The sequence below is a fragment of the Arvicola amphibius genome, chromosome 1, assembly GCF_903992535.2.
Source record: "Arvicola amphibius chromosome 1, mArvAmp1.2, whole genome shotgun sequence".
Classification (NCBI taxonomy): Eukaryota; Metazoa; Chordata; class Mammalia; order Rodentia; family Cricetidae; genus Arvicola; species Arvicola amphibius.
Genome location: NC_052047.1, coordinates 199,581,595 through 199,604,813, shown reverse-complemented (window position 1 = coordinate 199,604,813; position 23,219 = coordinate 199,581,595). Strand labels below are relative to the sequence as shown.

General features: G+C 39.5%; 1 protein-coding gene across 2 annotated transcripts in view; it reads left to right on the top strand.

Annotated features, from left to right (window-relative positions):
* Positions 1 to 699: 699 nt before the first annotated feature.
* The window catches only part of Fam204a (family with sequence similarity 204 member A), a 28,475-nt gene continuing 5,955 nt past the window's right edge, over positions 700 to 23,219 (top strand). The window contains exons 1-6 of one of the 2 annotated variants that reach the window (XM_038350137.1): positions 700 to 745; positions 6,296 to 6,546; positions 7,044 to 7,131; positions 7,253 to 7,283; positions 7,464 to 7,563; positions 15,637 to 15,726. In XM_038350137.1, coding sequence (XP_038206065.1) covers positions 6,304 to 6,546; positions 7,044 to 7,131; positions 7,253 to 7,283; positions 7,464 to 7,563; positions 15,637 to 15,726 — 552 coding nt within the window. In that variant the 5' untranslated portion in view covers positions 700 to 745; positions 6,296 to 6,303. Of the gene's footprint in view, positions 746 to 962; positions 1,097 to 6,295; positions 6,547 to 7,043; positions 7,132 to 7,252; positions 7,284 to 7,463; positions 7,564 to 15,636; positions 15,727 to 23,219 lie in introns of those variants that run through there. The other variant, XM_038350144.1, reaches the window with a different exon arrangement.

Here is a 23,219-nt window from a genome sequence, read left to right as displayed (position 1 = left end):
ACATTACTTCAGAAAACGGAAGCACTTCTGAATTAGTCCTGTACTCATCTCCGTCTCCTTGCCTGTTTTTACTGTCTTCACGCGGTGATATTTCCTGATCTTTTCATCATTTATACGTCTCCAAGCCCATCAACAGGACCCGTACGTACACTCTAACAACTCAGTAAACAAACTTCAGACCAGGGATTCTGAAGCTGGATCCGGGCAACCAGATGGTGAGTGCTTGGACAACACGAATTGGATTGAGAATTACAGGAGGCCTGGAACACAGTGAAAAAAAAAAAAAAAAAAAAAAAAAAAAAAAAAAGGAGGGAGGGGCGAGGAAGCGAAGGAAAGAAAAGGGATTGATTAATGCAAACTCTGGAGACACCATCTACCATAATTCTTGACTGAACCTAAGAAAGCGTCGAGGTCAGCACTTTCCTCAGCCAGATTCACCAGCGCGGGTAGAGTGAGGAAAGAACGAAACTTTTCCAAAAACAAAACCAAAAACCGAAAGTAAAACACGCTGGGTCAAAAGAGAAAGACAGTGAGAAAAGAGCGGGGTAACAAACAAACAACAGACAGACGACAGACAGAAAGAACAGCCTCCTCCCGGCAGAAGAGCCCAGGCAAGCCCGGCTGTTGCCTGGGCGACCGCAGAGCCAGAACGGCCGTAGCCTATTGGCTGAGCCGCTTCAGCCAATGAGAAGGCACGATGTTGCCGGGGTGCTAAGATGGCTGCCGAGCCCCTGCTTCCCGGCCGGTAAGTTAGGCTTCGCGCGGCTCGAGTTGGCGGCCGGCTTCGTGGCGGGCGGGCGGGCGGGCGGGCGGGCCTGTCGGGCTTGGGCTCGGGTCCCGGAGGGCGGCGGAGGAGTCTGGGCAGCCGAGCCGCGCAGCTCCTCGGCGGGGACCCCGTTGCGGGCCGGGAGAATCCGGCCACGCCGCTCGGCCCCGGCGGGGAGAGCGGCTCCTGCTGACGAGTGCGGCGAGCCCCTCGGCGGCCCGGCGGGCATTCTGACGCCGCTCCACACCCCGAGGTGGCGCGGCCCGCAGCGCCTCCAGAACCGCAGAGCTCCAGGTTGTCAGCGGGGACCCTGGCGCGGTCTTGAACTTCGTGAGTGTTTGCAGGGTGGCGAGCATTGCGTACAAGGTGGAGAGGCTCTGGGGGGGAGAGGTAGTTTCCGTGTCCTGTCTGTAAACAAACATCGTCTTCGTTCAAACTCACCCGCTCCAGGAAAGGAACAACAAAACGAAATACCGCAAAGTAAATAGTGTATGTGAAATAAATTCGAACTCAGGCCTGCTTGTTTTCTTTCTGTACAGTTTTGAGAAAAAGGAACACATTTTCTAGCAATAAATAAGACCTTTATATTAATGTTGATCTTTTAAGCCCAAAAGTACGTTAGTTAAGTAATTTCAAAGTTCATGAACTAATTAAGTACTTTATTATGATCTTATAGGTTAGACTGTGGTGGTTATAATTATTTTACAGATAAGATTAAATTTAGATGTCTATGATTATTTAAAATTGAGACACAATTTGTGATAAAACATGGTCATTTGATGAAAATGCAGTTTAAATTCTGGCATATTAGAGACAGGAAATGCTTATCCATTGAGATGTTCAGATTTTTATCTTGGTTATTGCTTGTAAGTAGTTGGGTGGTCTAGAAAATACATTTCTAGTGTTTCTACATGTGACTCTCAGTATGTTACTTGCTGTAATATCTTGCCTGGTTTTTCATATGTAAAAAGTGCAGAAAAAATATTAGTAAATTTTAGCAGTCTTATAATTACAGCCTAGAGTCATTGTTTTGGCCCGTCTCTCAAATCTTTGTCCCAAGAATACGTCGCTAACTTTGCCCTCTAAAAGTCCATAATTGACTCCACTTTTGTAAAATAAGTGGATCTCAATGATTTAGGGCAGATATTAAAAGGGTTGGTGTTAATTTCTAATGAGTGTCGTGATGAGGATTAATGCCTGCCTCTTGGTTTGTGTACCACCTGGGACATGGCATGCTTTGTTTTTTTTCCCTACTGCTTTGTGTCTTTTGTTGTAACTTGGTGTCCTGTCCTTTTTCAGTGGCCTGGGTGCACAGCCTCTAAAAGCAGCTGGGTTGTGAGTTGAGGAGACAAACTGCATTTGCTGACTACATGTCATGATGTAAACTACATTCACATCAAAGAGCAAGGCTGGGCATCTGGGACACTGACAATATTAAGACAATAAACATTTCAAAGGTGTGAGACATCTCCGTGGTAACTGATCACACTCTCATTTTAAAGCTTAGTTAGGATGGAGACCCAGGCAAAGGCTGCTTGCTCAGGCTGGAAGTCATCTGAGTTTCAAGCCTATTCTTGCTCTTGTAACTAGTGGTCTCTAGTTCTGACACAAGCTAGAACTTCTGTTATTGATATTTGGTATAGCTATGGTTTCTGTATTTTGAGAGATGATATTTACTAAACCTTTTTTCATTTTTTATAAAAATGAAGTTGTATAGTCAACATCTCTGGTTAACAATTGAAGGATAACACTTCACTGGATTTAAGTTTTCTTACCTAGTGGTAGATGATACCGTGCTACCAGGAGGAAAATAAATAATTTTGATTTAAAAAAAATAATGATAATTAGTGAGTTCCAGTGCATTCATTATAAAACTTTGTAAAAAAAAAAAAAAAGAAAAGAAAAGAAAAAAGAAACAAACTCACAGATTACCAGTCACCAAAACACTTTGTTTTAAATGCATTGTTTTCTGCCAGTGTGTGCTCAGTATGGCTGTGGTTGTTTTTTGAGGGTGAAAGAAAGTCCTTTTTATTTAGACTTGGAACAGTGCAGAAATGCATCCAGGTCATAGCAAATGATGTCTGCCCAGAACTAAAAGATGTGTCTCGTGTTGTACACAGAATCGTTTGTAGGATGGAATAAATCATAACTGCAGTGGTGATGAGTATATGGAATGAGGGTGATGTTTGAAACTTTACAGAAAGGGGGAATTATGGCTCATTGACATCTTCCTTGAGACTATCATGATTAAATTAAATATTGAGTAACAGGCTAAAAATTGAAAGCTTAAATTAATTCATTGGCTATGCTATGGGCCTGGCTATAATCTACATAGAAGAATTTGCTTTCTTTCTGTTTGTCTGTTATTACACATCTTTTAGATTGGACGAGTGAATTTTCTCAGAGACTAATTTAGGATTTTCTCCCTTAAAATAAAGATATACATCCTGAAAGGAATTAAAGAGACACTTCAAAGAAATAAAGAATCTCCCTTCAGAGAAGCCCAACAGGAGTAGCAGAGGCCAGGGAACCGTATGAGTGACACACACTGATGGAAGCAGCCTCTCCATGTTGGCTGGTTTATATTGGACTGCTGCTTTAATGGACGGCTCCATTTTGTGGACTCTTTTCCAGCAGTTAGCTGAGTTTATCAGCAGAAACCTGAATCTCCCTTAACATCTGTTTATGTTTTCTTTTTTTTTGTGCCACCTCCCAATATCACAGTTAACTGATGTGTGGCTTAAGATTTTAAAGTAGTAAATTTAAAAAATATACTTTATTTGAATTTTTTGTTTTGGATTTGGAGGTTCTTTTAACTTTTCTTCTTCAGGTACATTTAATAAACTGTCTAGCTAGGAAAATACTATATTGAGAACAATTTTGGAAGCCATATGAGCAGTAGATAAAGTAATTTTGAAAAAGGTCAAAGAGCCATGAAAACTGGATAGCTGTCTGAAAACTGACAAGGAAAAGCATGACTTTTGTGGGTAACTGAGACTGCTCTCTGTGCAGAAGCACATGTGAGTGCCCAGCATGTAGATTGTCAAACTCCAGACACACTAAAACAGCTCTGCTTGTAGGGGCACATGCTTTCTAAGGTGCAGGCTGAGTGACATTTCCTTGCCATGGGGTTAGCCTTGCTCTGTGAGGCTACAGACGCCATCCTCTTTTGTGTGCTCCTGTTCCCAGACTCTTGGAGAATGTCTAGCACGCAGTAGAAAATGCCATGGTGTGCTTTCTGTAGTAGACACCCAAGCATGCTATGAAAAATGTCTGAAATTTGTTACCGTTTCAGTATCCTTTTACAGATAATGAGCGTAAAGATGTTTCGGAGGCTGTTACTTCTCCACTCGCCCGAGTGGCATATTTTACTGAATATCTCAAGAATCCCTTTATTTCAACTTTTAAAATATACACACCAAGTTCAGGAGTAGAAGCAGGTTTTATAAGGCTGAACACATATAACTTGGGTCTTTACTTGGAGTTGAATGTAAATTCTGGATAGAAAATTATACATAATGGTTAGAGAAGACCTTTATAAATAAAGCACATTAATATGTGAGTTCCATTAAAGGTCTGGTAATCTGCCTCTTGTTTCATTGCCCTATTCAGAAGCCAAATACCAGGTTATTTTTAGAAGCTTCATCTCAGGCTATGGAGATCAGGGAGGAACATGATTTATATCAGCTGATAAATGAAGCACCACAAATATCAGAAAATTTAGAGGTATCTTATGGGCCCTACTATCCATATCAGGAATGATTAAAATGCATTTCATGGCCACAGAAATAATAGCAAGAGCCAATGAACATTTGTATTTTGATGCATAGTTCAAGCTTATTTAAAAAAAAAAAAAGATTTTCAGCACCAAACATTCATTGAGCCCCAGAACCTCCTGAACTGAATGCTCTTGAGTGTTGTATCTCATTTAATCCTCAAGGTAATCAGTGTAATTATCTTATCCTGCGCTATAGGTGAGGAAACTGAGGGCCAGAGTTGTTAAGTGATGTTCTTCTGCCTCTAGTGGAACTGGAGTCAGGAGTCTAGTTGGTGTCCTCTTAAAAAGCCAGGAGAATGTTTCAGAAAATCAAGTACTGGTAAACCTGGCCTAAAAAAAAAGCACAAACACAAACCCCTTTTCTTTAAATCTGAGAGGAGGTCCTTACAAGAAAGCAGAAATATGTAATTGAGATTAATGCAAAGATTCTTGATACCTGTGACCTGAAAAGAATGGGGTTGGTTTTCTTGCTAGATTAATTGCAAAATAGGGCAGGACTTTCACAAGACAGCTTTCTATTCTACTGTTCCTTCTGAGTGATGAATCTTGAGCGATGTAACTGGTTTTGGATTCAGTTGTATGAAAAAATAGTCTGTACTATGGAAATCAAATGAAATTTTCATAATCTTAGGATTGATTATACTAATTCTAAAAGTCATTTTCACGAAACTTAATGATTATACCAATGGGCTATACAGATATTGTTGAATACTGTACTGAGCTTTTGTTCCCCAAATACATAGTATTATTATTCAAAAAAAGCTGTATGCTTGTTAGGTTTTAGAATTATATTTCATTTGGTTTATTTCAGCAGTGTAAAATTTAAAACTAGGGTATCTTTTCCTCCTACCACACCTTTTATTTACAGTAATTTTTTACACTTCTTTCTTCTGTGTATGGATGTGCTTGCGTACACACAGGTGGCAGTCAGAGACATCTTACAGGGGTTGTTTTTCACCTACCATGTATAGTTGGAACTCAGGTCATGGGGTCTGGCGGCAAATGCCTTTACTTGCTGAGCCATCCTGCTGCCCATTCTACTGCATACTTTAAACATGTATGCAACTTAAAGTTTTTTCTTTGTCAACCTGATTCTTAGACAACAAGCCTTTTGGAGTTAGATGTGCTTCATATGGATGATGCCACCACGGGTATAGCACGAAGCACAGTGCTTTAATGAGCCTTACACTGGCTGTGCTGTTTCATACGTGTACAGAATCCCAGCACGTAGGAGGCTGTGCTGTCTCATACGTGTATATAATCCCAGCACGTAGGAGGCTGAAGCAGGAGAAGCTTTAGGAGTTCAAGGCCAGCTTGGGCTCCAGAATAAGGCCCTGTCTCAATAAAAGAACAACAAAACAAAATAAAAATTTAAAAAATACAATGTTTTAAATTCCTGCAGAGTGTGTTGTTAAGTGTGTGACATTCTTGAGCTGTGTGTGCTTTACTGTTTCATTTAAGGAGAATAACCCACACTTTAGAGAACCAATATTCTGCTTTGTCTGAAGGAGTATGTTGTAACGTACTTAAACTGTTAGATAATTTTAAACTTTTTTTTTTTCAACTTAACACAACTGATTTTAGCTATTTTATATGGAGGGTTCATCTCATTTTAGATTTTAAAGTTTAAATTGACTGTTCCTCAGTCATTGGTAAACATACTGATCTCCTGGGATATCTGTTAGTGGTTTTAAAATAGTTTCTGTGGCTACTATTTGAGTTTGAAGTCATCTTTCCCTTTCTCCTTCTAGAAGAAAAGATGTGGAGTGGGCTGTTACCTCCTGGGCTAAATGAAAGCGATGTTGAGTCAGATTCTGAAGATGAAGCCACAGTAGAGAATCCAGAACTTACAGAATTTAATTTACAGGAAGATGGAAAGACTGACAGCACTAGGAAGCCAAGAATGTCAGATTTCTCAGCAGGCAAGCCAAAACCGGAAACAGAGGCTGATGCAAATGCATATGAGAAGTGTCCTTCTGGAATTCCCTTGGACATGTGGAATGTAGGTTTCCTTCGCATTGTCAGGAAAGCACATGTTTCCAGAATTCCCTGAACATATGGGATGTAGGCTTCCTCTGTGTTAGGAAAGTGTGCATGTGTCCTCCGTGTCTGTGCATGTTGTGATAGAGCACATAGCAGGGGGGCTTATAATACTTGCTGCTCATTTAGCCATTTGGATACCCTGATTCTAGTTTTACTTTACATAAGTAGAAGAAGGAAAACGTCGTAGGATTATCTGCTCTACTTTGCCTAGCATGAATTTATTTCTTTTTTCTTCATTTAATTATAAATCATTTAGTGTCATTCTCTGTTAGCAAACAGCTTGTGTTAAAACCAGTGAATATACCAATTCACCTGAGTTGTGAGGACTGGAGTATGTATCCTTAGTTGGTGACTTTAGAAATGGCAGAACATAAGGATTTCACTTAACACATTGTACATGTTTAAATGTATGTTAATCTATAGCACACACCCATATTATGCTTTTTCTTTACATAGAAATTTCAAGAATTGCATAAAAGACATTCTGAACAGAAAAATTCAACATCAAGATTCAGACAGAAAAAAAGAAAACGCTCCAAAAAAGGTGTTTATTTTTAAATTTAGATTGTTAGTTGTACTAACTCTAAATTGACTAGTTGGAATAATTTCTTAAAACATGATTTTGAAATAATAACTGAATAATTAAGTATTCTAATTCTTTTTAGGCAAATTGAAGAATGAAAAAGAATCTCACAGGTGGGTAGAATTTAAACTAGTTACTATTCAGCAGTGTTGTGGAACTTTCTAGATTGCTGTACTACTTACCTTGATAATGATTAAACATGAAAAATAGTCATTGAAGTGTAATTATTGCAACTAGTTAAAAATAGTGAAAGCAAAAAGAGTCATAATTTGTCTTAATTTATCTTCTTGCAGTGAGCAGTCCTCAAGTGAAACACAGTGGAAGGACCTTACTCAGTATTTTGGAGCCAATGATAGATTTGAACCACCAGTTAAGCAGAAAAAAGTTGAGAAAGTAAGATCCATCTTATTATATATATATTATTCCATCATATATTAGCTAACAGGATGTATTTGCTATTACCTTGCCCAAGATACTAATTCATTAATTATATAATTAGAAACAAAATGTATTACTGTATTCAAAAAAGATGCTTGATAAACAAGTAGATACCTAGTTTAAAACTCTTGAGAAGAGTAAGTTGTGAAGGAGGGTGGTGAAAGGGGTTTACATAGACAATGGTCACTAGGAGGCTGTGGAAGGAAGGTGTTTACACAGACAGTGGTCACTAGGAGGCTGTGGAAGCAAGGTGTTTACACAGACAGTGGTCACTAGGAGGCTGTGGAAGGAAGGTGTTTACATAGACAGTGGTCACTAGGAGGCTGTGGAAACAAGGTGTTTACATAGACAGTGGTCACTAGGAGGCTGTGGAAGCAGTGAAGACCTAGAGGAGGGTTAATGTGAGGACTTTGTGGGTTTTGGTGAGAAGGTTAGACTGGCTGGAATGGAGTCAGTGAGGAAGAGTGTAGCTCAAGATTCAATGATAATCTTACAGAACTGCCCAAACTGGGTGGCCTTGGAGCAGGTAGGAAGTGGACTTTATTTACAGTGCACTTGGCTTTTAAGAGAGTGACAGGATCTGACTTAAAGATTCCCTGACTGTTAGCACGGAGCATAGATGGTGGTGATGTAGAGCAAACAGCAGACTAGGCACAGGATGATGGTCTGTTGACTGACAGTGAGTGCTTTAATGCTTTAATGTGAAGGTACAATTGTCATGTTTTTCCTCAACTGAGTTAGAAAGTTGAGAAAAATCAGGAAGAAAAACGATTAAGAGTAGACCTATTCGCAATTCTGTTTTGGGGCGTAAGTGTTAATCAGTATACAAGAAAGGAATAAATAATTGCTGTAGTATGAGGTGGGGGCTCAGAGCAGTGTCTGAGCCTGAGGTGTTATTTATAGTTGTTACTCTTTAGAAATTAGAAAAGGCCTTGAAGGGATAATGCACATATTCATGGTGGGGGTGGCCAGTGGTGTTGGGAGAGTCCAAGATAATGAGAATCCTGTGTTCCGAGGTAAGGTTAGAGGCCTATGGGGGCAAGTGGGACCTATGTATCTTGTGCTTGCTTTAAGGAGATACCAGATACCTTTACATGGGTCACTGCTGAGTACTATATACCTAAAGACCTTTGCTGTTTTCTGATTGTTTGGTATTTCTCATGAGAACCCTCTCATATTAAATCCTTAATTAGGTGGTAATATTTCACTGAGAAGATTGTAAATTAAGGGCCTATTACAACAAATTTTGTTATGTGCTGTGTTTGGAGTTTCCTTCTGAGATGAGAGGTCTGGTTATGTTGCCCAGACTGGTATAGAACTCCTGATCACAATCAAGTGATCCTGTGGATTCAGTCTATGACTGGATTATAGTCACAGCATCCGTCATGTGGCTTTTCCTCTCCAGTTTTACAAATTAATTCCAAAATAGTCCCTATTACACCAGGTACTTGGCCCTGGGTTCATTTTCTGCACCAACTACTGAATAGTAACCTTTAAGCAGATACAGAAATAATACATTTCCCACAAAGCCCAGTGGTAGAGTTGCAAGTAAAATCTGAGTCATAAAACATTGTGTTGATGCTTTTTGGGGGGGCTCACTGTGATAGGTAGTGCATTTCTGGACACGTTTTTGTCATGATCTTGACTCTTGTGGTTCATGTGTGCAGGGAGCAGTCATGTGACTTTGACTTAAGCTGCTCTTGACTGCCAAATCTGCCCTGAAGCAGGGAGGAAGACTTTGTTAACTGCCCTGAGCCATGGGGCATCTCTGGTATCTCTGGTAGACCTGCTGTGGAGTCCCAGCCACTGACTGGATGAGTGGTTCTTAACCTGAGGGTCGAATGACCCTTTTATAGGAGTCGCCCAAGACTCAGAAAACACAGATAATTTACAGTGTAATTCATAACAGTAGCAAACTTTCAGTTATGAAGTAGCAGTGACAGTAATGTTATGGTTGGGGTCACCACAACATGAGGAACTGTATTATTTATGGTTGGGGTCACCACAACATGAAGAACTGTATTAAAGGGTTGTAGCATCAGGAAGAGTGAGGACCACTGGACTAGACCCTTCAGTTCATGAATGATTCGGTATTAGTTTAATTCTTTTTTTTTTAAACATGTGAAGTAAATGGCCTTTGATTTTTTTCAGTTATTTGCAATATTTACTATCTTCCATATTGGCATTGGCTTCAGAGTATCTAATTGATAAGAGACATTAAAGTCATGAAATGAATTTTGTAAACATCCTAAAAAGCAGAGATTGAGAGAATTTTTTTTACAACTTGCTAGATAGAATCCTATTGCTTGAAGTTGTACAGTTTAAATATTGGCTAGATACTTCTCGTTTTTACGAAGTTACAAGGGTTGTTCATAATATCGTTTGAAGATACTGTGCATCCTAGGGAAACCAGATCAGCAGTTAAAAGTGAACTCTATTTAAGAGAAATTGCTGTGAGCCTTACTAGTCACAGTGAATGCATTTGGAAAGTTTGGGCTTTTTTCCTGCAGATATTGCCCTGCATGAGTGGTGAGGAAAGTTAGGGGTCTTCCTATCAAGGAAACTGTCGTCGGCCAGCACTTACTAGTCTACAAGTAAGTGTAAGCATGAAAGGAAAGAGGGTTTAGTAAAGCTGAGTTATTTCAGCTTCTCTTGGGAGTCTAGTATAACCGCATGCTGGCAGTTCTGCACTCACTTTCTCGGTTGGGATCATGGCTTTTACATGATGCTGCTTTTGCTGTCCTGTCAAGGTCGTACTGTGAGTCCAGCAAAGCAAATAAACTTTAAAAAGGCAAAAGCAAAATGTCCACATTGGAGACATCGTGATGGACGCTATGAATAACTGAAGTGCAGCAGATAGTTAGGGATCTGGTAGCACTACGTAGACGTGTGGTGCAGTGTAAACAAATAGGGATTTCCAGTCTAGCATTTTATTCTCTGGAGCAGAGGCTGATCTGTCTCAACATCAGAAAGTCTTTTTATTTTGTTTTTGCTCAACCCTCAAGAACAGTAAAGCAAAACAAAACTTCTTAATCTTATGACTATAACCTTCTCCCATTTGGAGTCCTCCAAGCAAAAACTTGCTTAGCCCAGAATGTGTATTACAACACTGCTGTCACCTGCCTGCCAGACAGTGCAGAGAGGCTTGTATTTTTTTTTTTAATATAGTCTTCCTAATGTTCAACACCGTTTTAAGGTGTTCATTGTATTAAATGCAGATATCATTGTGTTTCTGGCAGCAGTTAATGGGGCTTGTTAGTAATTCTGTAATCATAACATAATTATTTTTAATCTGTGTGGGAATTTCTTCATAATAAATTTTGCCCTCTAATTTCACTATAAATATCTCAAGTATTCTATAGTTGACTCAGTTTTATTAGGTAGCTGTCATTATTGAAGTAGTCGTCCTGGGTATGTCAAATGGATACTTTTGGTATGAAAACTACAGGTACTTTTATTATGTTTTAGAATCACTCTCCTTGATGTTTATATAAAGTTGTTCAACTGCTGCTGCATAGAATATCTTTTTCACACTTGTTCTTTTTTGTGATAGAGTACTTTTCCATCTAGACCTTATGTGGAACTCTAGTATATAGATCACATCAAAACCTGACTGCCTTGACTCTGTTGGGAGGGAGATCAGTCATGGTGTTTTCTTATCCCCATGGTGATCTCTGTAGGGAGGGCCAGTGTTAGTCTCCTGATATGTTTGCATTAAAAAACAAATGACAGGTAAGTTTAAAGTAAGACTTTAATCTCAAGTCATTTGGTTGTCAGTCTGAATTTTTCTATAGTAATGGATAAATTAGTTTTTAATTTCTCTAAATTTTGTATGATTTATGTATAATATTTAACTTACGTTTATGTTTAAATGTTGTTCCCTCCTCTACTTTATGAAGAAATTGCTTCACTTTGCTCCTAGATATTTAAATTATATCATAGTTAAGCAAATTCGCATAGATAATTTATTTTATTATGCTTTAAAGATTGAATATATTATCCAAATAAACATTTAGCATTGAGATTTGTGGAGAAATACATTGTGATGCTGTTGGCCTTGAAGAGCTTTAGTCACAGAGATTTCTTGTATGAACATGTGGGTTGAGTCCCTGATGTCAAGTGCCCATGGAGTCCTCACACCTGTTTGTTGTGCTGTCTTGACATCTGTAGGACAGTTTTGTTGATTAGAGGTCAATTGTTGTCTTACGGGAACCTGTTACATAGGTGCCTTCAGGTAAAATATCCACTTGTGGGTAAATTGCCATTCCTCTGTATACCTGTTCTCTGAGATATATATTATGCTAAGTCTCACTTGAGTAAAAAGTGTGAAGAGTATACCAAGGCACTGTTGCTATCAATATTAGCCTTCAGCTCCTGTTGATCTTCTGGTGCGGAAGATTCTGTGTAAATCAGAAGCTACTTTGGGACCTGTCTGAAATATCTTAAAAAGCTTGGATATTTAAATCTTGTTTGATGAGACAATTTACTGACCCAGAGTCAAATTCTTGATACTTGTATCTAAGCCCCCAAAGAAGTGTGGTGAGGTGTGTAACCTCTCCTGGAAGTCACCTGATGTTAGAGATAGAGGAACCAGTGACACCACTGGGTGGTTACTATAATCTAAATATCAGCTAAATAGTTCACATGTATTTTCTTGACCCTCATCATCACTTTGTAGTGAGCACGGCTTTATATTTACTTGACCTTAACGAGAGAACTTCTGCCGTAGAAGTTTAGAGACCCTCCCCAGATTGCTCAACTCTTGGGTGGAAATTCTAGTTCATTTGACTTTTTTAGCAGAGTTTTTGGCAGAATGATATCTTCTTATGTTGAAGGGAGTGTTTATAATACAAGAATTTTGAATGTCTCTAAATACAAAATAGAATAGAAATAAAAAATTTTCAGAGCTAGGCACCTTACATAGATTATGCCTGTAAACTCAGGACTCTGGAGGTTGAGGCATGAGAAGTGCCAAAATCCCATACAGCGTGAGACCCCGTCTCAATGAAATTGAAAAGAAGAAAAAGACAAAAGTACTGTATGAAAGAAAACAAACTCACTGTGTAGACCAGGCTGGCCTTGAACTCACAGAGATCTGCCAGCCTCTGCTACTCTTGGCTGGGATTAAAAGCTGTGCCACCATGACCTTCAAGGACCCTGAACTTCTGATCCTCCTGTATTCACTTCCCAAATGCTGGGATTACAAGTGTTGGTCATCACTACTGCAGATTTAGTGCGGTGCTAGGGATTAAACCCAGGGTTTCCTGTATTCTAGGCAATACTACTAAGGGATGCTCCTATTCTGATGTAATTTTAAAGTGAAACTTAACCTTTTATGTTTAAGCTCAGCAGTTCATAGGAGTTTCTGGGATGGGGAGTTTTCCCTTCCCTTTGTGACATTCAGTGCTGAGCTGCATCTCTGTGTACCAGAGGGACATTAAAATTCAGTAGAATGGTTCAATAGATGGAGGTAATTTGGGTCTAAGAATCTTTGGGATACTCTGGGCACTGTATACAGAAGGCAACACCCAGCCTTTACAATCTCAAGAGCCTAGGGTAATTGGAAGGGAGCACAGCTGCTGTGCGTAACATACATATCTGAAGAGAGGATTAGTGGACAGGTTCCTAAGGTGAAAGAGTGGGGCTTGTCTAGGTGATTGTTTGGGTAATACTGAATTGAGGTATCTGGCTACCTCAGTCCTTGTGATATAAGAAAATTGAATTTGATATTAATGTTTACTTCATCTGTCTCAGAGGCATTTTGAGGAAATCTCTTGTTCTGCAAAGGGAGTATAGGCTATTGTTTTAGCATTTTGTAAATAAATAGCTTCATTTCCATTATAGATTAAATATGAAGTTCTAAATGGAGAATATAAACTTCTAATTATACTACACGCTGGGAGCTCAAGATAAAGATACCCTTGAGCCCTGAAGAAATACAGAAGCCAGAAGAAGTATCAAATCCTCTGGAACCCGATGCTGGTGCTGGGGTCTGAACTGGGATCCACTGAACAGCAGCAGTGTTCCTGTCTGCTGAGCCATTGGTCTCTAGCTCCAAGAAATACATTTTTATTTGTTGCATATAAATTTGTATAAATAAGCATGACAGTATGTTACCCCTTTTAGACTGAAACAGTATCATTACTTCAGTGTTACTCTTGTGGAATTCTTATCTGGGGCTACACGTGTGGGTGGGCTAGTTACTCAGTATTAATGCAGATGTGAACCATGTACTGCAACGCTCAGTGCAGTAGGATAGGCTGAGTGAGTGCCTCCTGTGTGCAAGGAACTGGGTGGGATTTTGGAATACTAAAAAGATGGGAAAGGTTTTTTGTTTGTTTGTTTGTTTTTAAAGGGAAGTGTGTCAGAGGCAGTAGGAACATTAATAAGATGGCACTTGTGGCTGGAGATTATTATTATAGCAATGCCATAGATGAGGCTAAGAAAGAGTTATCTAGATAAACCTGGTAGCCAGGTAGTTTATCTGCATTCTGGCAAATGATCTTTAGCTTAGCTTTGCATGAACCCAAATAATATACTTTTGATAAGTATATAAGTATAAGTGTATGGTGAGTCCTACTTAGTTTGGTAATTTCATGACATTTAGAATTTTGTTTTCTTAAAGTATTTTTATAAATTAAAACATTTGCATACTAGATTTGCACATTGGCAGGTCAGAGCTGATACGCAGATCTCAGTTGGAGTGGCCCAGGTTTAGACAGAGTTAGGCTTCCTGAAAATGAAGAGTTGGGAAAGAGTCTGCTGTGTTATCTGCACCAGCCTGAGAACAGTTCTGCAGACGGACAAGGCAGGGAAGATCTGGAGATTGTACAAGAGTAGAAAATGGCATTAGAATCATGTGGCCTAAGGCGAGGGATAACGAAGGGTAGTTAGTTGAATGAAGGTCTTCAGCTGCCTTGAAAAGCAGCTTGACCACCCCGGTTCTCAGATGGGATTGTGATACAGGAGTCTTTATGTCAGACATCCAGGGAGGTGCTCCGTGGCCTCTGCTTCCAGTTGTTTCTTGGTGGATTATGTTATAGTTTATAAAGTCTTCATTTCAACGTCAGTACAGGAGCAAAATCCCCCTGTTGACTGCTGTGATCTGGCGGTGGAAGAGATTTTCTTAACACTTTTGCTGTTATATAAGGAGGAGGAGTTTGAGGTCCAAGATTCACTGTGTTGAAATGAAGGGATAGGAGGCAGTTTTTAGAATAAAATTGTCTTTCAAGAAGCACATTCTAGACCACTTAAATGTTTTATGTTCTGAAGTAACAATTCACAACCAGACCTTGTTTATATCAGGGTGTCTTGATAAACCCTACCTAGTTTGGTGATTCCATGATCTTTAAATTTTTGATTTCTTGAAGCAGTTTTAGTAAATTAAAATATTTTCATAGGAAGACAATAAAATAATTGTTATTTCTTGCTTTCTTCTCTGTGTAGTCAGCATAATAGCCCTGTTTGAAGACGGCGAGAGACTTGGGAGTGCACGTGTTGAGCTGTGGGAATGGGTTGTAGTTGAGAACTCAGATTGTGCAAAGCTGAGTGTGGGATGACTTTACAACTTAAAGGGGGATGTCAGCCAAGTCGAGCAATTTATGGCTGTTTCTACCTCTTGCAAACAAGCTAGCGTTGAATGGAGCTGTTATAAGGATGCAAATGACAGCTTTAGTAGTATAAGCCCCCAGGTTCTACCATGTGGTAAGTGCTCCATAATTTTGAACCATTGCTGTAATGAACTTTCCGTTATTAGGGAATAGCAGTCCTTTGTTCTACATCCCCCTCCCCATCTGAATTTGCATCTTCTTTTTACTGTTAGCTTGAGAAATTTGGGGACCTTGACTAGTCACTGAATGTTTCAGAAATGTTTTATCGATGAATTGAAATCGATGCAAGCCTTTATAGGGCTATTGAGAGGACTGAATGGGTGTTGATTTGCTATAGTCCTGTGACGTAGTCTAAGTTAGCAAATGATTGACTTTCTTTCCTGCCCATAATTTGTTTTGTGTTTTTCTTTCTTTCTAGTCAGGCCTTGAAAAGAGGATAGACCAGGCTGTGGAGGAATGGGATGTTGAGAAGGCTGAAGAGCTCAGCAACCAGCTAGCTACTCGAGAGGTAAGTCAGACTGATTCTGGTTTTCTTTCTGCCCTTATTCTTTTCTCCCTTCCTATTGTTTGTTTTGAAATGATAGGTTTTGTGCTGATGTTAATGCTTTAAATTTATTCTGGTCTAAAATGCAGGCTGAAAATCTGCACCACTGATATTTTTTTGTTTTGTTTTCCAAGACAGGGTTTCTCTGTAGGAATTGATATTTGACCCTAGTTTTACCTGGCTTCAGCAGGTTTTTTGTTTGTTTGTTTGTTTTGTTTTGTTGCTTTATTTTGTTTGAGGTTTATGTTGTTTTTCAGGTGTGCTTAGAGGAGCACCCTCCTTTTCCTTTTGTGTCTAGCTCAGTTGATCCTCACTGAGAGCAGCTGTGCTCTGCACTCACACCCTGCAGCCATTTCTTAGTCTTTAAAGATAATGGGTCACATTATTCTGTGTATAACGTTTATACATTGTGTTAGTGGCTAATATAAAAGAAATTTCAGAGTCATGGACATTAAGGGTATTAGGTAGAAGTAGCATAAATAACTATTATATAGCTTTAAAAAAACAAAAAATAAGTTGACATTTTAATCTGGGTGTGGTGGTTCTTGCTTGTAATCCAAGCATTTGGGAAGCTGAGGCAGAAAGATTACTCTGATTTCAAGGCCACCATAGGTTACAGTGTGAGACCCTATTTCAAACAAAACAGACTCTGACATTTTGTGACTTGTTCTGTTATGGTAAAGTACAGTAGAATTTATGCTTGTAGGTACTTTGAAAGTATAAATAAATTACATCAAAGATATTTACAGTGCTGTGCAGTCTCTCACTACCCATCCCCAGACTTTTTTTGCAAAACTGAAACTCTGCAACTTAAACCATTACTCTGCAATTTCCTCTTCACCCTGCTTTTATATCACGCTGCTTTACCTCTGCATTCAGTTGCTATAGCTGCTTCATATAAGACATATGCTTATGCTTTTGTGTCTGGTATATTTTGTTTGGCATAACTTCTTTAGTGATCACTGTGTTGTAGTGTATGTCAGAATTTTCTTCCATTTCAAACTGATTGATGCTCTGTCTCATCTGGGGTACTCGTGCCATTGTCTGTACATTGAATTAATAGTCTTTCTCATCTGGGGTACTCGTGCCATCGTCTGTACATTGAATTAATAGTCTTTCTCATCTGGGGTACTCATGTCATCGTCTGTACATTGAATTAATAGTCTTTCTCATCTGGGGTACTCGTGCCATCGTCTGTACATTGAATTGCTGGTAGACAGTGCTCCCACAGTTTGACTGTTGTGAACCATGCTACTGTAAATATGAGCACACTAGCATCTGTTTGAATCCTTGTTTGAACTTCCTATGTGTATATATCCAGAAATAGAATGCTTTATTATTTAAGAAAAAATAAATGCATGTCAGGCATTTGGTATGTTTTTAATTTGTGAGGGTACTATGACTCAGCATAGCCATCAAAGCTTTGATACGGTTACCTGGTAGTTGAGCTATGAAATATCCTTGTTTACTTTTTCCTTAAAAGGTATTCTGCACTTCCCATCTTCTAATACTCCTTATGCTTACAGTTTGACAATGTAGCGCTTGTTAGATACAATAGTATTTCATTACAATTTCGAAGGGGAAAGATAAAGTTCATTTAATAAAATGAACTCGAAGGTATGTTAAATTGTGCCCCAAGTTCAGTCAGATTTTCTGTTACCTGTTGGTTATCTGTGGCTTCTTCAGTGTGAATAACTTCCCTGTATGTCAGTCTGTGCTACCAATTAGTGAGTGTCATCTTCAGATTTTGACAGGGTGGCCACAGAAACAGGGAATGGTGGAGGAGAACTGCTTGTGGGCTTGGACAGCACCTCAGGGTTAGATGTCTGCCCTGACTCTAAGGACATCAGGGTGGGACTAGGGAAGAGTAGGATCTAGGGACGCTTTCGGGGACTGGAAACCACACAGGGCAGTAGTAGCCAATCAGTGAGTTGAACTCTTCTCAGGTTGTGAGTGTAGAAGCTAGTGGCAGCTTAGTGTGGATCAGGAACGAAACCTTTGAGGGAGCTGGTGCTTAACTAACGTGTCTCTACTGAGGAAGTCGCTGACCCTGTGCTACTTGTTGACAGGTGTCTTTTGAATGGCTTGAAAGGTTCCAGGGCTGTTTTGTGTGGATTTGGATGCTGGTCTGCCTGGGTTTGGTGGAGAGTAGTAGTAAAGCCCAAGATCCAGCTTAAGAAAACGAGCAGGACTGTAGTGTGCGGTCGCTTGCTGAGTTTTAGAAATGCTGTGTCTGTCCTTATTGCACCCTGCAGGATTAAGGACTCAAACTGGTACTCTTGCCTTTTTCATCCATTCTCCTTTTGGAGGACCCAGGCATTGTGTCTGTGACCTCTTCCCTACAAAGGCAGCTGCCTCAGCCGACCCCTTCCATCAGTCAGTTGTCTCTGACTGTTTGCCTTGCTGAGAAAGAAAAGATAAGGCACAGCGTAGTTTATTAGCCCTTCTGCCTGATACCAGGGAAGTTTTCAGAGAAGTTCTGAGTTCTTTTTAGCAGGGTTAGTTATTTCACTTGCTATTAAGGAAGTTGTGCAGTTTGAGGCCAGGAAGATGACTTGGTAATCATGGTGCTTACCGCACCAGTGTGGCAGCCAGAGCTTGGTCACAGGAACGCGTGTAAAGGTGGGAGGAGAGAACTAACTTTACAAATTTGTCTTCTGATCTTCACGTACAGTGAATGCCCTCATACCCACACCACACACATACAAAGAAGTTAATAAAAAAATAAATAAATAAATAGTGCCTACAAGTTGGCTCAGTTGGGAACCTGGGTTGTTCAATCCCTGGCACCAATGTGGTAGAAGGGAAGAAATGATGTGGGTATACACATACAATCACAAAGAAAATTTTTTTAAAAAGAAAGTTGCAGAATTTGTAAAATGTTTTTCTTTAATTCTTACACTTTATTTAAATTTGCATTTATACCATTAATTTCCATACTAGGAAAGGCATTTCCTGTTCTCTAACTCTGCTTTCTGTTGCAATGTTCCTTTGATCTAGAATAGCTGCTCTGTCCCTATTTTCCAAGACCTTGTTTTTGAGGAGAAGCCAGTTAATACATACCCCTCAATTGTGTTTTGTCTGGTATTTCCTCATGGTGAGTCACAGACGTGACACGGGACCTTCTCGGGCTCTCCAGAGGCATATGCTCTCTCTTTGTGCCACTTTTTATGGTTTTACTTTGATGAGGGTGATACCGCTGAGTTTCTACACTGTTTCCCCCTCTGTGATGAGCAAATACTTTATGGAGAGATAGTTTACGGCTGCACATGTTCTCCTTATACTTTTGTCTATTTCGGCATCTATTGCTCGTTCTTTTCTTGTATAGGGAAGTTATTGTGATTGCCAAAGGACTTTAGATCTTTAAAACAACGTTTGATTTTACTTTTAGAAAGATTTTTTTTGTATTTTATTATTATTACTATTATTGTTGTTATTATTATTTGTAAGCAGAGACTGCTTGTTTGTTTTCCGGCTGCCCAGACCTGAATAATCACACAGAAACTATATTAATATCAACATTGTTTGGCCAATGGCTCAAGCGTATTTCTAGTTAGCTCTTAAATCTTAAATTAACCCAATTCTATTAATCTGTGTATCACCACAAGGCTGTGGCTTACTGGGTTAAGTTCTGGGCGTCTTTCTCCTTTGGCAGCTACATGGCATTTCCTTGATGCCGCCTAATCACTCTGTGTCTCTGTTCAGATTTCCTGCCTGCTTTACTCTACTAAGCTATTGGCCGAAACAGCTTTATTCATTAGCCAATAAAAGCAACACATATGCAGAAGGATATCCCACATCAATTTTTACAATTTTTTTTCAAGACAGGGTTTCTCTGTACAGTCTTGGCTGTCCTGGAACTAGCTCTTGTAGACCAGGCTGGCCTCGAACTCAAGAGATCAGCCTGCTTCTGCCTCCCAAGTGCTGGGATTAAAGGTGTGCACCACCACTGCCTGGCTTAAGATTTGTTTTTGTTTTTTTTAAAATGCATATGTATGTGTTCACTTGTTCATCAATACACATTTTAGTGTAGTTGCCCAAGGAAGGCAGGAGAGGTGTCCTGATCTCCTGGAGCTGGAGTTTAAAGTAGTTGTTAAGTTGCCTGATGTAGGTGCTGGGAACTGAGTTCTAGTCCTCTGCATAAGCAGTAAGTGCTTTTAACTTTGAACCATCTCCTCCAGCTCCTCTTGACAGCATTACATTGCAAACCAAGACTTAACTTTAGTTTCAGTGTGAGGAATTTGATTATGGATTGTTTTCTGAATCCATTTCAAATCTCACGAACCTGGACAATTTCCCAGATGGTGTGCTGGGTGGGGAAGGAGCTCCACGTGTGTTCTGTGCCAGCCTTGCCCTGGTGAGCTGCCTTACTAAGTACATGTTTGACTGCCTGAAAACCCATTCAGGGCTGCACCTCTAGTGTTTTTTAGAAATAGGAATTTCTTTGAGGACACTGGTATTGTAGTTTGGTTTCTTCTCATCTTGCTGTTTTAGAAGTTGGGATTTTATAATGCTGATTAGGAGTTTTATTTCAAGATCTGTCCTTTCCTGTCATACTCTATGACAAATGAGATTGCTTTAGAAATACTGTTTTTAGCACATGTGAAAATAACATTTTTCTCAGTTGTCCTTTTTTTTTTTACTGTGATACATATGTAAAGCTATGTTTTGATAAATTCAAATGATTTATTTTGAGTTTAATGAATTCTGATTAAAAGAAAAACCAGTATTTATATCCTGTATAACTGAAAGGACAGCTGGGTAATCTCTGCTGTTGTGACATGGACTCAGGAAGACTCCAGTGCCGTGCCCACTCTTTGAGTGCCCACAAGGAATGTCCAGTCAAGAAGAGCTTTGACGGGAATGGTCAAGCTAGACATGGTGACGATGAGATGGGATTCTAGAGAACCATGAGTTTGGGGCAGAAACCTTGTATGAATAGAGTGTATATATGCATGGTAGGTGTCCTTTTGAAATTCAGGTAGATTGGTTTTTAATAACAGCAGCGTTTGCTTTTCTCAAGAAGCAGTGACTGGGTCCTGCTGATAAAGCCTTTGCTCAGAGGCACAGACCCCAGAGTTCTTAAAGCCCTTTCCAGCCATAGGTGAAGCTCATTTTGATGTTTAACATTTAAAAGCCTGTGAAGCGAGTAGGGCAGCATCAATTTTGAGAAAAATGAAGTTAAAAGTAGAACCACGTCTGTGAATAGACCTTGAGAACAGCCCTCAGAGAGAGTGTGTCAAAATTAGGCTGTTGGTGTGCTCTCATTGTGACGCAGCAACCACATAATTTCCCAGAAACGTGTCCTTCAAAGTTATGATGACTGAGTTTGTGTGGAAAGTGGGCAACTTAAAGTCTGTGTCTAAGCTCAAACTGTGCTGTCGTTTTAGGGTTAGCTGTGCAAAGCTAGACTCTTTTGAGAGTGCCCCTCCTGCTTATGTGCTGTAGCAGTTTCTAAGGACTTAGATGTGTGTACTGATGAAAGTGTTCCATCTTTCTCTAAGCTCTTGTTGGAGGTGTCTGGCTGGTGACCTCTGACTTGGCAGAGCATTCTGCTCATCTTCCACCCTTCCTCCTTAGCTGCTGTCCGTTCTGACTCATTATCTTCAGTCTAAAGAGACCTGTAGAAACAAATACTTTGAAATTCACTGCTAAAGTCTGAATTTAATTTTTGGGCAGCATTTGGAGTGACTATTACATTTTGGAAAAAGACTTTTCTCTAAACATTTTTCTGTTAGCTTGTGCAGTTAAAAACGAGCTTCACTTGGTCGCAGACAGTATCTTCCCACCCTCAACAGTCACCTTCCCTCCTTTAACTGCACATGTTCCTCATGTGCACTTCAGTTCCACCTGTCCTGTGTCCTGTTCTCATGAATACTCCTTTTGGGAAGAAATATCCTGAAACCAAGCTTTTGAGTTAAAATTACTCAGATACAATGCCGAACAGCATATTCCAATTAACCATTATAAAAATGTATTGCTGGAACATCTAGTGCTGCTGAAGACAGGCAGATTCTTTTAGTAGTTATAAATATTGTGATTTCTGGTATCTGAAGAGTGAGTAAGAAGAGTACAGTACAGATTTTTTACATATGTATGTATGTATGTATGTATACACACATATAAAGAGTAAATGTTATGTCTTTATTCCAACCACTATTTTATGTTTATGGAAAGGAGATGTTGCAGTTAGCAGGAGTGTGTTTGACAAATGCTGCCAACCATGAGTTTTCTCTAAAAAACAGATGGTAGGTTTTACTTACAGTCATTTTGTGTGGATATCTGCAGACTTCAGCAAAATATATTTTGTCTTTTAATACTATTCTGCCTTCCAGTCCTGATGTTTTCTTGATCGACTTCTCTTTTTAGTAGTAAGTACAGTTTAGTGCCGTTTTCTTTTTGGTATATTTTACTGGCGGATTGACAGTAGGAAAGAGGATAGGGCACTGGGGAGGAAAAGCCCTCTCAGGTATGGGCTGTTGCTAGGCAGCTCCACCAGCCCCTAGAGGAGATGGACACTCTCTCCTGGAGGCCCGTTGGTGCCTGCTGAGGATCGTCCAGGACTGACTGACTCTTTTTCTTTGGTCCTCTCAGTGCTTTTTAATTCGGACATTTCTTCCTGTTTTCTTCTTGTCTGCACATAGTTGTGGGGTTTTAACATGGTAGTTCTAATTTTTTCAAAGACTTATTCTCCTTAACTCTAACAAGTAACTCAGTTGTTTGTTACATGTCGAGGAACTTAGCCCAGTGCATGGAATAAGCTTCTCTGGCCACGTAAAAGAGGGGGCCTGGATGAATCCCTTTACATCTAGTTTAAAGACGTTTTCTTCCCATAGAGACCCTGCAGCTTCAGAGTCGAAGCGAGTTGGCCTCAGAAAAGTAAAATTGGTGTTTAGAGAAGGGCATCCCTCTGTGGTTTCCAGGTGTGCTCATTCGAATCTCATTGCATTGTGAAGGTTTCTTTTAACCTCTGGGGTCTGGCTGGGTACTCACCTTGAATGGCATTCCTTATGCGCTGTCTTAATTATGTTTATCTGTGCTTTTAACTAACCTTAAAAAAAAGATTTCAGATGTTACAAGTCTAATTAAAGAGACAGACAAAGCACAGTTTATACTGTAGATTTTTTCTGCAGTTCAATTAATCAGCATGTTTTCTCTTTTAATTAAAACCATTTTAGTAAATTAAAGCCCACAGCAAAACACATATATAATTTGTTTGTAATTAGCTCTTAATTGGTGGTAGTTGAAGCTTAGCACCCTTGGTTTCTTTCTTCATGATTGCCATTTTATTAGCAGCCAGTCATTAATTAATCTTTTTCTAATTAGCTTATAAAACTGTTGATGGCACATTATTGTAAATGTGATTTTAAGTTCAAAGCTTGTTAATAGGCTTTCTTACTTAGAAGAACAGAGATAAAGAAATTGCTGAAAACAGTACTACAGTTCTTTCAAAAAAC